Here is a 16,190-nt window from a genome sequence, read left to right as displayed (position 1 = left end):
TAGACGAGTTTAATTTATATGAACGTAAGCATAAAAAATGAGTCTGGAACTCTTTTGATCCTTTGAGATAACTCAAATTCAGGCCAATTTGGTCCAAAGTAAAATGCATGAACCTTCAATATTTATGTCAAAGCATATCGAACGCTCCGGAGGCAGAACTAGAAAATATACAGTGAGTTGAGATTTGAACCGAAGATCTACAAGATCAAACTCTAACAATTAGACTATAAGTATACATTTAATTATTATTGAGGGGGGACTGGGGACTATATAGAAAATTTTAAAAAAAATTAAATTTAATTAAATTTCAATATATATAACTAAAATTTTAAAATCGCTTAGCCACCTTTTTAATACACTGAGAGATGGATATCTGACTCTGGATTAAAATCAAAATTTGAGTTGGTGATATGAATTCATAAAAAAAAGGATCCAATTACACCTTTTTTGGTGACACCGAATTACACTCTCTATTTTCAAAGTTTTCAAAGTTCTAATAGTCGATCCAAACCGTTCAACACAATTGATATATTAAAATGTGCTTGCATATCAAATTTTACATTTTTTGATTTTTTTTTACTATTTATTAAGCATTTAACAAAATCGCTATATTCAGATCATTAAATTTTTGTACCCATCTTAATAAATACTAAAAATCTTTTTAAAAAAATATAAAATTTGATTTATAAGCACATTTTAACATATTTATCATGTTGAACAGTTTGAATCAACTAATTAAACTTTAAAAATATAAAATGTAATACAGTCTCACCAAAACAGATGTAAGCTATGTTACTCGGATACGGCTATTTAGGCACCGTACCCGTATCGGATACCGATACGCGTCCGATACGGCCACGATACGTATCCGATACGCCAGCTGACGTGGCGTATCTCTAAAACTTTTGATACGGTCGCGATACGCGTTGAATCGTATCTGATACGGCTGTTTCAACGAGATACGGGTGGGATACACCGCTGTAGACCGCGCGAAGTGTAGATCGCGCCAAAAATTGCCTTATTTTAGCGCCTGGGTGGAATCGAACTCGGCTCCTTCCCTCTAGCGATATACAACCTAACCACTACACTAGATCAACTTTGATGTTTAAGTCTAGTAGCTATTATATTTAATGTATACCTAGAATTTTTAATATTTAATTTATATAATACAAGTGTTGAATTAAAATATAATAAAAAATAATATATATATAATAGACGTATCGTATTCTAGATTTTTGAAAATTGCCATATCGCCGTATCCGATACGATACTCGTATCCGTATCAATGCAACATAGGACGTAAGAGATCCCTCCGCTTCGTAAAAATGGCATGCATTTATATCATCCTCCCCTAACTAAATACTTTGATACCGGCACTGTACATATGTCCCACTATGATCTGCGTAATTTATTGGTTTCCTAAATTTGACTGTCACTGACAGTCAGTCTGACACCAGGTGATAGTTGTCATTAATGCCGTCAATATTCTTTCTTTTTTACTGACACGGTAACACCCAAAGAATCCCACGGGATTAATTTAAATAAAGTGACAATATCTTCGGATTTTCTGTGGCGAGCATGAACCGTCTAATGCTATACAAGCCACTGACAAGGGACAACTGAAACTCGTTCCAATATCTTAAGAAAGGAGATCACCTGTTCTCGGGTTGCAGGAAAATCCTGCTCCCTCAGTTACTGTTGGATGAGATCGGTCATTGTTAATTTTTGAACTGAAAGTCCATTGACAGTAACTCTGAAGGTAGAAATTTTCTACTCTCAGGGAGACAGAGAATTCGATCTCCTTAATTAAATCCTGATTGAAAAATTTATGTCACATGGTGGCTATAGAATATCATCATATTGATTATTCCCATGACAATATGACATGTAGCCGAGCACAGCTTTTTTTTAGAGTAGATCTACAACCAGAAGCATATGAAAACAACTGGAAACCATGTGAAAGATAGAGTTAAGGAAACATGCATTTAAAAAGGGTAAAACAAAAGGAGAAAGAATTGACCTTTTGCTTGATGACAAAACATTGCATGTGCTTTTCACTTTCCAGTCGTGTAACATCTCATAATTTAAATTATTGTTATTTTTTTTAGACTTCTTTATAAATTTTGTACATTAGAAGTAGGCTTGAATGCACTCTAAAATAGCTAGAATAGCTACTATTTGAGAATAGTAGATGAAAATAGTAATTTTTAGAAGAGTGTGAGAATAGTGTTGATGTGGTGCTATTCAAAATAACGAAAATATTGTTTGGATTGAACATTTAGAATAGCAATGAAGGAATTGAACATTTGAGAGAGCACCAATTGCTATTCCGACTTTTTTGTAGGAATAGCGGAACAACGCTATTCTCGTTGTTCCGAATAGCAATTAAATATGTTTGAAAGAATCGGAACAGCATTATTCTCGCTATTTTTGCTATTCTCAGTACATCTAAACATAGCCTAGAGGGTGAAACATATAAAAATACCAAAGTAAAAAAAAAAAAAAAAAAAAAAAAAACAAACGCGGCACTAATGCCACGTGGCATATGGTTGTGTTGCCATCTGTTTTTTACCACCGTTGAAATCCTATTTAAAAGGAGTTATCGGATTAAAAGATGAAAAAAATAAACAGAGAAATCAAGTAAATGAAAGGAAAAATAATGAAAGAGAGAAAAATGAAATCAAAATACTTTGATAAAAAAATATGATATTGATTTTTGTCCGATTGGAATTCCAACTATGTCGCGTTGATTCTGAATAGTGGTTGCAGTTTGAATTGGATTTATAAATTGACTGCTATAAAGTAATCGGACTTCTCTATAATCTGTGTTTTTGTTTTGTTTGGTTGGATTTTATTTTGAAGTGAATGATTGAATTGGGTATTGGATTATGATATGTATTTAACGAGATAGCGGGTCTGTGGTTCGAATTTGATTTGTAAAATGGTATGACCGTGTTCTCAGAATTTGAGAAATAATATGATTGTGTGAAAGAAAATGATATGGATATTGTGTGACTTATTTTATTGATAACTCAGACCCAGGTGCTATCACCGGTTCACTATGTATTTATAATTTGATTTGAATTTGTGTGGATTAATCCAGTCTGTTTGAATGGTTATTTAATTAAGCTAATTATATAGAAGTGCGTCGTTAAATAACCGGTTACTGAGCTTTGTAGCTGACTCCGTATTGTTTATGTTTGTTATTTTTGTTGCGATGTAGGTTGATAGGACGATGGATGGATGTGAGGGTGCCTCTCTTGTCGCGAGTCCTGACCCGGTGGCGGGGTCGTGACAAGTTGCCACCTATGCGTTCGGCTCTCTGCAAGTACATTTTTAGATGTAATTAATTACATGTTTACATGTTTAAATGTGGAACCTGCTGTGAAAATTTTAAAATTCAGACTTCAAGCGTACTTTTTGTTTTGTATATGTTTCTTCTGATCCTCAGATGAGTGGATATGCCGTGGAGTCAGAAAATTATTATAGGAAGGTCCGACTTTATAAAAAGATAGAGAGTAGTAATGTGCAAATGAATAAAATATGGAGTAAGGCTATGGTGCTATGAGTTGCATAGATTGAGGGTTACGGTGCTACGGCTCAATATTCGAGATTTTAAAATTTTAACGGTCGATTCGAATCGTTCATCTTGTTTTCCATATTAATATGTGTTTGAAGACCAAATTTTACATTTTTTGGAAATTTTTTACTATTTTTTTAGATAAGTAGAAAATCACTTGATCTAAAAAATTCTGCACCATTAAGATATTTGATTTTCTACCTATCGAAAAAAATAGTAATTTATTTTCAAAAAATGTAAAATTTGGTCTCTAAACACATATAAATATGGAGAACAAGATGAACAGTTCGAATCGACCGTTAGGATTTTGAAAACTCGAATATTGAACCGTAGCACCGTAGCCCTCTATGCAACCCATAGCACCGTAGCCTTATTCATAAAATATGTTATAAATTAGTATATTTTGTTGGAGTAGAACTAGCTATAGGTTGTTATTTAAGTCCACCATCCCTTGTGAACTCTATGCTAAAATCTATTAGATTGACCTCAAATGATCAATCTAAACTATTAAAATCCGTCTATCTTATAAGTGATGTGTCTATATGAAAAAAAAAACTTTTGAATCAATTTAGTATAAATCCAAGCGGTCAAAATTAAAAGGTTTATAAATTAATTTTAATGCATTCATGTTTTGAACTTTTTTTTACTATTTGACTGTAACAAAATTAATTGAAAAAAATAATTTTTTTGCATGTAGATGTAACACTCGTAAGATAGACGGGTTTCAACGGTTTAGATTCATCATTTAAAATCTATTCGATAAGTTTTAGAGTTGAGTTCACAAAGAGAATTGGTGAACTTAAGGACACCCCAGTTCTACACTATTTTGTTATTTAGCATGGATGGCATTATACAAAATAGAGGAGCCAACCTCACCCCCATTAACATAGATGAAAGTATACAAAATAAAGAAGCCGGCCTCATCCCCTTTAATTCAGAATCGAGAGTAATCTGATGAACACTAGATCAAATTCAATATGATGTAGTGCAAAATCAGAGTCATCCTATTCATATTAATATTTGCACGTACAATTTTAAAATTCACGTGAATTAAAAATATTTAAATCTTAATATAATTTAAACAGAATATCAAACCGAATTTAATGTGGTACTCATCTAACCATCCTCACTCCTTTAAATCGGCGCCAAGTTTGACAGCCGACATGTCTCTTGATGCTTGAATTAAATCTCAGTTCGATAGATATTGGACCGTTTTCCAAAGCTACATCCAGCCCATTATAATACAGTTGTGAGGTCCTGACAAATAAATTTCAGCCGTCCACTGAAAGAGCATAACTAGTACGTTTGGATGACACAGGAATAGCGCTAATTCAGAAATAGCTGTTATTTTTGGCGAGCTATTCTCAACACAACACGTTTGGATGAAAAAAAACGCTATTCTCAACAAAGGAATAGCTCGGGTTAGCTGCTATTCCGTTATTCCTATGAAATGTTGGGTTAGTAGCTATTCCGAATCCAAGAATAGCTGCTATTCCGAGCTATTCCTTGATTCATCCAAATGCACTAATAAGGATGACCATATAACAAGATAACATACTTTTTTTTAGGGTACGTCTGGGTGACACAGGAATAGCGCTAACTTAGAAATAACTGTTATTCCTGGCGAGCTATTCTTGACACAACACGTTTGGATGAAAAATAACGCTATTCTCAACAAACTTAATAGGTGCGAACTTGTTAATCCAACACTCAACCTATCTAGTCCAGCTGGAGCGTCCCTTGTGACACACTTAGAGAAAAAGAAAAAAAGAAGAAGCATTCTTGCTTCCAGCATAAATTTGTTTTAAATTAGTAGACAGATGAGGAGAGCCAAGCCGAATTTATTTCCTTTTACATTCAATATTACACGTTCTTTTATATATAGAATGAAATTAAACTTATGTAGGAGAATTATTTTCAGCTGTATTAATTATTTGATACTTTAGGGGAGGAAAAAATTATTAAGAAAAATAATTCAAATATAAGAAGATGGAAAGAAGTTTTACAATAAAAGGTGAAAAGAAAACTGACAGAAAAATTGTACCATAAAAAAATTAGGAATGAAATTTATTAGAGTTTTTTTCATCATTTACTACCTTTTTTTTTAGTGGTTAACAATTTGAAGTTCATTAATTTTGGTGATTATTTGATTATTCAACCATTGCCGATTATTTGATTATTCAACTTTTTTACACGGTTCAAACTTAATATAAAACCAGATAAAAATTCTTTATATACATTAAATAAAATTAATAAATTAAACCTCCACCTTTCTTATTGGAGAGTGCTATTTTCAGTCAAGTTATTACAATATTGAGCGGTGAGAGAAATTTTTATCACCAAATACCTATTTTAACCTTCTTCTCTCTCTTCATTATCTACTTTAATTAATACAAAATTAATAAGGAAATAATTAATACAGAAAAGATTTGTCACACAGGAAAAAAAAATCTCTGTATTTTTTTTTCCCATATCCGTATCTCCTTCCCTATCTCTCTTTCTTCTGTACCAATCCCACATCTCTCTCATTCACCTTTCTCGTTCTCATATTTCCTTTCTCTCTTTCTGTACCAATCCCACATCTCCCTTGATCATTCAATCAGCACACATAATAAAAATGAAAATGAATCAAATCTTAGAATTAATTGGAGAGAAACTCGGTACAAAATAACCCCAACCTTGATGCAATCTCCAAAACCATTTACAATGCAAAAGCAAAAATCCGCAAAGATAATCTAGCTGGTTGTTCGGTCATGCAAGCTCTATTAGAAGAGCTTGCCCAAGGCGGTTCCAGACCTGGTGGAAGAAATCATATGACAGTCACAGTTTTACAAACACACCACAAGGAGAGACCGACCGACAATACCAGAAAATGAGGCAATTGAACCAGGTTGAAGCTAGGCGAGAAGCAGGGGTACAGGTCATTTCCGGCATCAATAGAGGGTCTACCGAAGCTACTGGTATAAGAACAGAACCAGCGGTGGGTGGAGATGAAGTCGATATACCTTCGGGTACAAAGTCAGAGGGAAACAGCCTTGGGTACAGATTCTGGTACCAAGGATGTGTTTTCTGGTAAAAATACTGGTACGGATTGATGATTGGTACCGGTCGGGGTCCCACTGGTAAGCTCTTCAAAAATGAGTGACAGTACACCCAAGATGAGCCACGAACGAAGCAATAAATCAATTCGTTTTTTTAAGATTGTTGTTTTATTTCTCTCATTTCATATTGTACCTTACTGTTTTTACATTTTTTTTCTCTACAGCACAACTATTTTGAGCTTTGAATTTTGTTTTTATCATTGCTGTTCCAAAACCTTTGTAACTAAGTTCAATGAAATTAAATGGGGGCATGACCCGCATGTTTTCTCAAAAAAAAATCTTTCCTGTATTGATTATTTTCTTGTTAATTTTGTATTAATTAAAGTAGATAATGAAGAAAGAAGAAGGGTAAAATAGATATTTGGTGATAAAAGTTTCTTTGACCGCTAAATATTGTAATAACTTGACTGAAAATAGCACTCTCCTTCTTATTAAATTTTTTTTTTACCAAACTACACTAACAATTACAAAAATTACGATATTAGATTGTCCAACATGCAAATGGGGGTTCAAATTTTGAGCAAAGTTTGAACCTATTTTTCTCAATAAAGGGCTGAATTCCTGAATTTGACCTGCGTAGGATGTAAGCCCAAGCCCGGCCCATTAGCAGGCAATCGGAACATTAAGATAGTGTTTTACATGACTAGTGATCAAGGCAAATAAGCTGATGAACAATGTTATGATTATTAAGTTTCTACATAAATGTGCATTAAATAAATTTGTGGGTGACAAATAATTGTAAATTGACATGCCATCTGATCAGGTGGGACCTTCTGGTAGTCATGTAGAAGTTGAAGAGTTTCCTTTCCAATTAAAGGTAATATGGAAATGATGTATCAACTACAACATCCATGGTTGGTTTTGATCAAAACTTAAATGGATCTGTATATGAGTCAAAAGCTGTCCCGAGATGTAGAGACCGATTTTTTTTTAATTAGCACTTTAATAAATCAAAATTAAATAATAACCACTTAACCTATCGGAATTAAATTTCTACCACCCACGCATTCTCAGTTAGCGTATCAAATTAAACCGGTGCGCTGACTGAGAATGAACACCAATTTAGTGCGCTGACTAAGTTAGTTTGAAAAAAAAAAAGGTTGATATAGAGATGCCTAATGCTAAGACTAAGGCTAGCACGTCGTCTGTTGTGACTGATCCGGATTCGTCAAGCTCGGACGATAACTTTATTCCATGTACGTTCAAGGCTCATCATAAGAAGTAGTATGTTGTTCAGTTTGTTGTCGAATTTAGTTTAGTTTGTATTTGGAGATTATGTTGTACAATTTTTGATTTATTTAAGAGTTATGAATTTCTCATTTATTTAGTTTCTTATTTAATTTTGTTCTATTTTTAAGAATTTATTTTTTGGACATTATTTAGTTTGTTATTTAAGAGTTCTGAATTTCAGCGAAAACAGGTTTTGTTCCTGGCTGTTCCTGGACAGTGCAGAAAATGCTATAGTTCGGCCAGAACCGAAACAGTCTGTTCCTAGATAGTGCAAAAAAAGGCTACAGTTCGGCTAGAGCCAAAATAGGTTGTTTCTGGCCAAAATAGAGGTAGGAAGCATATATTTTTGTCATTTTTGAACCATATCAATTCTAATGCATTTATTTTTGTTATTCTATTTATTTTCACTATTTTTGTTATTTTTGAAACATGTTATTTCTGAACCATATTAATTCTAATGCATTCTTTGTGCTTGTGCTTATTCAGGGGAGGTGGTAGCAGGATCTCTTCAAATCTTTCAAACTACCGCATGCAGCGGTCAGGATGGTGGTGCTCCACAATCTAATAAAAAATCAGAGGACTGCGGTACAAGTAGTAAGGCTGATAAATTTATAGTTGCAATGTGAGCTAGAATTTATAATGATGATGACATAAACAAAAAAATAACTAACTTGATTAGAATGTACGCTTCTCGCCCGAGTTACTCTCGAAAGCTGGGTGTAAGTACTCTCGTACGGCTCCCACTCCACCATGTTCTCCGTCAATTGCTGAAATTGGTTGCGTGGGATACTTGGACCAGAGGTTTTGCTGTGCGAGGGGTTATTGTACCTATGTGGGCAACACCATATGGCAGCAAAAATTGGATATGTATCTTATGTTGCTGGAACCGGTCGGTAGATTGGAAATTGGGTCCACGACCAGTGTTGCAGAAGCGTAGTTGGACCATGTATAGAGTGGCAGGTAGGAGCGAATGCGAGGCATAGATTTTGATATAAATATGCGAGAACGATTCTAGCTCAATTGTAGTTCTTCGGCTCGTCCAAATCGTCCAGGATAAATCCACACACAAACCTAATTGAGAATATGTCCAAGATTAAAATGTGAGTACATTATTGAAAATGCAAACTACGAATAAGATTTTAAATAAAAAAACACTAACCACTTCAATGTTTGGGGATCCATGTTAGTTGGCAACGTTTTGAACCGTGCACGAAGCTTCTTTTTCGATAAAATCCAATCTGAAATTTTCTCAGCAGTATCATTTCCCCTTATATTCATTAACCCCCCTATTTCATGGTCATGGATCCCTAGGAACTAAAACAGCCGGCTTTGTACATTCGTCGAGTCTGTAATTCCCATCACTGGAACCCTCAAAATAGGCAAACCCCACAAACAACTCACATCCTCCAGCGTAACTGTAATTTATTTGACTTCTCAGTAAAAATATTTAAACAACAAATTTATTTGAATTAGTTAATACCTATCATCTCTCCGAAATGAAGATGAAAGATGTGCATCTCCGGACGTCACCACTCGACAAGTGCATGAGTGAGGACCGCATCGAGGGCGATATCAGGCATAATTGTGATCTGATATAAGCACATTTGAATCAAATACAGTATGTATTTATCGTCATACTCACAATGAAGTCAATAGTGTTTGACGGTTAAAATATCCTCACTCTAAATTAGAAAAAAATACCAATTACAATATTATTTGATTACTGACCGAATTATAAAAAATCAAATAAGTAAATGCTTACCTCCTTAGAAGCTTCAGATACTCTATGATTGCTATCAGGTAGCCACAATAAGTCGCTAAACGTTCTCGCAAGTACTTCGTCTGCCATACTACAAATTTCAAAAAATATTCTAAATTATTTTAAACCATTTTAAAAATTTCTAAATTATTCTAAATAATTTTGAAATTTTCTAAATTATTCTAAATAATTTTGAAATTTTCTAAATTATTCTAAATAATTTTGAAATTTTCTAAATTAATCGGACAATATCTAAACCATTTTCTAAATTATTCTGAACTATTTTGGAATTTTCTAAATTAATCAGACAATATCTAAACTATTTTGGATTTTCTAAATTATTCTAAACCATTTTGTGATTTTCTAAATTAATCGGACAATATCTAAACCATTTTCTAAATTATTCTAAACCATTTTAGAATTTTCTAAAAAATTCTAACCCACTTTTGAAATTTTCTAAATTATTTAAAACTATTTTGTAATTTTCTAAATTATTTAAAACTATTTTGGAATTTTCTAAATTATTATAAACCATTTTGAAAATTTGTAAATTATTCTAAACCATTTTGAAATTTTCTAAATTAATCGGACAATATCTAAGCATTTCCTAAATTATTCCAAAACTATTTTGAAATTTTCTAAATTATCCGAACAATATCTAACCCATTTCCTAAATTATTCTAAATTATTTTGAAATTTTCTAAATTAATAGGGCAATATTCTAACCATTTTGAAATTTTCTAAATTATTTTAAACCATTTAAGAATTTTCTAAAAAAAATTCTAAACCATTTTGGAATTTTCTAAATTATTTAAAACTATTTTTTAATTTTCTAAATTATTCTAAACCATTTTGAAATTTCTAAATTATTCATACAATATTCTAAATTATTTAAAATAAACTAATTAATTATATTCTAAATTAAAATTAAAATTTAAAAAATAAAATATCTAAATCGAAGAGCCGATCAATTAGACAGTCAGAGCTCCAAAAGGGACAGATTCAGGGGTGTGGAGGCAGTGTGGGTGGAGGAAATGTGGAAATGAGAGGGGTTTATAGGCTCTCCTCCAAAACCGTATTTTTACCGCGCACAATTTTGTTTTTGCTGTAACTTGGGCCAAAACTGCAAAAAAAGAAAAATTGCGGAATGGGTAGATTTTTAAATTTCATATTTTTTTTTGGATATTAATAAAATTTTGGTTTTTTTCTTGTCTGTGTTCATTTATCACTGTGTTGTCCGTTATCCAAATTTTAGTGCACAATCATTGGCTTAATTACTACTATCAGAGTTACAAACAATCCAAGTTAGACAAATTTAATATAATGAGACGAGTCAAATCAAATCAAGGTTGACTTAGTCGGGATAACTACGAGTCGAGTTAATTCGTTAGCAACTCGTTCATGACGTGAATTGTGCCTATCGTGCATAACTGCATACACTTACCGATTGTGGTATCCTCTGCAGCTTCAATCTGCTTCTGTGGAGAGGGGCAAACCTAGCCTAATCCAGAGGGTTTTTTTTTTTTTTTTTTTTTTTTTTTTTTTTTCTGAATTTTGAAGTTATATATATATTTATAGGTTCAGTTAGACTTTATCTTCTTCTGAAATTTTATTTGTCTCTCTAAATTTTTAATTTGTAATTAATGTTAAATTTAGAGTTAAAATTATAATATTTTTTTTTTAATTCTAATTGGTAATTAGAATCAGAGTCAGAGCATTATAAATTATAAGTTAGAGAATTAGAAATTAGAAATTAGAGTTCGTTATTTTCTTGCTCCATCTTGGCAAAAATTTTGGATCCGCCTCTGCATGTGGATTTGTCATCTTCACGATTGTTAAGTGAAAAATTCAGAAAAGATATTCATCTTCCTCCTATAATGAGTTGAGAAATGAATCAAGTAAGAATGGATCAAGCTAGGCCAAGCTTAAACTTGACTCACATTCAAACGAGTCTAATTTAAATAATCTAATTACAATTTTTTTTTCCAAATTGATGATGAGCAAATTATGTGCTAGGAATGCTTCGTGACTTGGATGCAATAAATAACTTGAACAACGAATGACTTCCTACGTAGAATATATATGCTGGCTTTTAAAATTTAATGAGGTGTCAAGAAAATACATATTATTTTAGCTTGTCGACGCTCATACGACCAGATTAAAAAAAAATATGAATTATTACAGTTTTAGCTTCATTTCTGTTATGGGTTCCTTCCGTTTTTTAATCCTCATTGCCATACGACACCTCATACACACATAATCATTTTTGTAGCAATTTGCTCGCTGGCTAATTTTTTTTCTCCTGGCTGCAATAAATTTTACTCGTTCTGAAAATGAATCTATAAAAAACTATGATCAAAATGACAGCCATGTACAAATTAATATAGATTATAATTGATATGTGTGAATAGCATGACAAGGTTTAGAGAAGTGATTATTTCCGACTCGGCAATACGAGTTATTGCTTCTCTTATCCAAAAAGTGGGCCACTTGGGGCGTTATTTATGTTGAACAAAGTCAAATGGGGTTTAATCAGCCCAAATGTTTTGTTCATTTCATACAAGCCACGCAGTAAAAGGTGTGAACTCCAACCTTTAACTGTTAGCAACAATCAATCGAATGTTAGAAGGAAAATTAGATGTCAGGGAAATGGTTGTTATGTTTGTTTAGAGATGCAAGGTTTAAGATAACATGCATGCCATAAAACGGTATCCTAAGTAGGCGAGATATCATCATCACCATTTTGTAATTTAACATATTTTTCAGCTTGAAGTAAGAGAACATAGAAATAAAAAATTACTTGACATGCTCAAAGCAAGATAATTAAATACGGTAACATTTTATTACACTACCGACCACCTTGAACAATTACCGTAAGCAAATTATTCAGCAAACAAGGCCCAAGTTACATGCAACAACTCAACTAACATAACCCTCTTATTTTTGTCAGATACATGTCTACATTGTCTATACCAAAAGGCTCCGAGTCATACCATCTTTCACTTGCTTGGCCTAGTGGCACATTAGATGGGACCTGCTTGTTGCAATAGCTGATAAAAGGAATCAAGGAAACAGGGAACATCTATCTTGTTAGTATTATACATATAATATACTATTTTACTGCATGCACATTGAGGCAAGTTGAATGATTGAAAGTTACAAAAGACGATCACATTACCTCAAGTGCTATTTCTAGGAATAGCACTACCACAAAATTGGAATGAATTCCAAACAGTTTTTTCATTGTGATTCCTAGGAATATTATACTTCATGTTTCACTTATCAACTAGTAAACAGTATGAGAATAATCACTATAAAGTTACTATTAAAATCTTGTTTATTGTGACATAAGATCTGTTGGTCATAGCATATTTATGAAGTTTGGGATGAAAGAAAGAAAATTCTAGTCTATTTATAGATTATTCAAAGAATGTGAACAGTATTAAATGTTGACACTTTAGATATTTGAATAAACAAGGACACTGCTAATGATTTTTTCTCTCCCAAAGGCAAAGGTACGTTCAAGTTGAAAATGTATACTGGATCAGAGAAACAAGTTGAGCAAACATCAGCAAAAATAGTACCATCATCAATCAAATAAACGGTTGTGGCAGAATGGTCATTTCTTGTAATTAAACAGATAGGAATGGAATTTAGGAGGAAGAAAAAAACACTTCTTCACGTAGTGTATGCATGCATATTATAGGAAAAAGTAGGAAAGAAAACCTGAAAGTAGGATTCCAATTTCTGCCTCAAAACAGAATGTTCCCTCTTAAGTTTCTGGAAGGACCTCATGCATCTGCATAACACACTTACATATAAGAAACGAGAAGTCAAAAGTAAACTGATAAAAACATAAAAGACAAAGGGGCAATAAATACAAATTAGTGACAGAGAGAGAGACAGAGAGGGATAGAGAGACCCTTCAATATTTTCATCTCGGCAGTAATCCCTGAAGACGGTGCATTCAGTTTTCATCTTTGAAGCACCGATACTACAAAAAAATAAAAATAAAAAACAACGAGCCAAACTAAGAAAAAATTTGATCGATCTTCTAGCCTTGTGTAGCAATCTTAACATATTGTAACATACTGACATATTAAAAGCCATGATACCTACCTTGTACAACTTCCCTTTAATTGTTGCATGCAAACATCCAGCTTGTTGAAATCTTTTGCACACTTATCCCTACAAAACAATTTTTGAATTCATAGTATATTTGATAAATTAAATAAAAAGGGTAGAACAGTCCTCAATCTAAGACTGTACTCACAAGGATTGATCAATGTTTGCCATTAGCCGTAGAGAATCCCTGAAGAACAAAGTGACCACTTCTTCTACAAAATTAGGGCTTGCATCATCCTGTAGATCTTCTAGTTGATAAAATTGTTCATCTAAGTAACCCTGCAACCATAAAAAAATTGAGTATACTTTTGCAACTTGCGAATCACGTGTTGTTGTTGCCTCTTTTTATTATTATTATTATTATTATTGAGTCACACGTCACATGTCACATGACTTGTTAATTTTCTAGAAATGGCATAAAGAAAGTCTCATAATTATGGAAATAAACCTTCTGATAAGTAGCTTTCTAAAATTATTGAAGATTCTTCCTTTTATTTGATGTAGAAAGACACATATTGCACACTTACATATAATTGGAGGATATATCCAGTACTTTTATTCGTTATTCTACTAATAACCAAGCTACTCCTTATATTGAATATTACTCTTACTCAATTCTCATATTGAATCATGTCAACTGTATTTAATTACGAACTCTGAGACTTTCATCTATTACTTATTTGCATGAACAGAAACACGAAGATGTGTAACTAGTTACCAAATATTTCACAACATAATAACCACAACCAACCTATGCAGGAGATGTGTAATCTATCCTTGCTCAACAAAAAATTGTTTCAGAAATTTGCTTTGTTCTTTGAGTACTCCAAAATTAAATCTTTCTTTTGGGGTGGGCAAACATGATTACATATGATACTATATAGAGGGATTATACGTTGTACATATTAATATAAATTAAGATGAGAAAATAAATTATCTCCTGCAAAGAATTAAATACAAACCTGATCAAAAAGACCTTTCCTCATAGAAGCAGCTTGACGACGAATATTAACATAATCCATTCTATCACTTTTTTCTATGTAGTAACAATCAAGTAAATGATACCTAAGCAATACGAGGTTATGTATGAGGTAGAGGCTATAGCAAACCATTAGCATGGTACCAGTTTATATAGAAACAGAGGCAGGTGTACTGCTAGTAGGGATATGTCAAAAGTGGAAATGGAATTTATCTTGATTCTAATTTCTCAATGTAGTGTCACCTATCAGACAGAATCAATGATAATCATGGAGCGTGGCATCTAACGGTGGCTTAGTTGTATACCAGAGTGTGAACAATATCTCTATGTTTTCGACAGCGACTCGTATTGATGTAGATTCTCTTTCATGCACTTTCTCTCTCTAAAGGTTTCATACACTCCTATGTATAAACATAAAAAATACAAGTATTTGAGCAAAGCTAGGGTGTGATGTACTCACCAAGAGAGTTTGGTGAGCACAACTCCAAAAGTATATCGGATCGGCTTCAAACGACAAATCCAAACCGTTGAAATCCATGTACTTCATGAGTGATGCATGTACATACAAAATTTTGAAAGTTTCGAATTCATTTGCTACAAGGTCAAGCGGTCAAAGAAATAAACCTTTTCTAAGTTATTATATAAGTTGTTTTAAATATTCATTTTTCATGTTCCAAATTAGCGGTCAAAGAAATAAACCTTTTATAAGTTATCGGAACAAATTAGACTATGTTTACATGTTCCAAATTAGCTTGGAGTTGTGTTCACCAAACTCTCTTGGTGAGTACATCACACCCTAGCTTTGCTCTGAGTATTTTGTTGGAAATATATATAGAGGTTTATGACAATGAAAATTCAATCACATCTGCCAAAACCTAGTAATGAGTTTGTCATGTTTGCTAACTCCATGCTCCCTCTGGTACTGAGATGTATAGTCTATGGTACTGCTTGAAGATCGTTTGGTTCTTGTAAGTGTTGGTGTACTCTTAAAAAGAAATAGCAAGGCCAATGTGTCCGTACTGGGCTAGTACCAAGATTGTATTGGCCAAGTCATGTACAATTACATACTACTCGTATGGTAATAAAGAGACATGTTCATCATATAAAATTTAACACTACAGCGGCCTAGCTTGTTGTTTAAAGAGACATGTACCATTAGATACTTGTTTTTCTAAATATTGCACTACAATGAAGTCTCTTTTTGTTGTTTTATTCCGTACATAAAGACTAAAAGAACTAGAATTATCCAATCCAAGTTGGATATGAGCACATTCGCAAATAAAAACCACAGGTCTATTTCATAGCCCGCAAAGGACGAGCATGATTGGGTGAGAAAGAGAATAAAAATAAAAAAGCATCCAACAAAAAGAAGAGAATTAGATAGGCCCAGAAGATACTGAGTTTATGCTTTAGCTA

The 16,190-nt window shown here is 32.9% G+C and overlaps 1 protein-coding gene across 1 annotated transcript; it reads right to left on the bottom strand.

The window, feature by feature from the left end:
- Positions 1 to 12,448: 12,448 nt before the first annotated feature.
- Positions 12,449 to 14,933, bottom strand: LOC144575817 (pseudo histidine-containing phosphotransfer protein 5-like). The gene is made up of 6 exons (XM_078326062.1): positions 14,758 to 14,933; positions 13,944 to 14,074; positions 13,790 to 13,858; positions 13,593 to 13,664; positions 13,397 to 13,469; positions 12,449 to 12,720 (listed from the first exon to the last, which is right to left on the bottom strand). The coding sequence occupies exons 1-6, from the start codon at positions 14,911 to 14,913 to the stop codon at positions 12,694 to 12,696; spliced, it is 528 nt and encodes a 175-aa protein (XP_078182188.1). The 5' UTR covers positions 14,914 to 14,933; the 3' UTR covers positions 12,449 to 12,693.
- Positions 14,934 to 16,190: the final 1,257 nt, after the last annotated feature.

The sequence above is a fragment of the Carex rostrata genome, chromosome 24, assembly GCF_964058835.1.
Source record: "Carex rostrata chromosome 24, lpCarRost1.2, whole genome shotgun sequence".
NCBI lineage: Eukaryota > Viridiplantae > Streptophyta > Magnoliopsida > Poales > Cyperaceae > Carex > Carex rostrata.
Note: the sequence above shows the minus strand (reverse complement) of the source record. Positions and strands in the feature narration are given on the sequence as shown.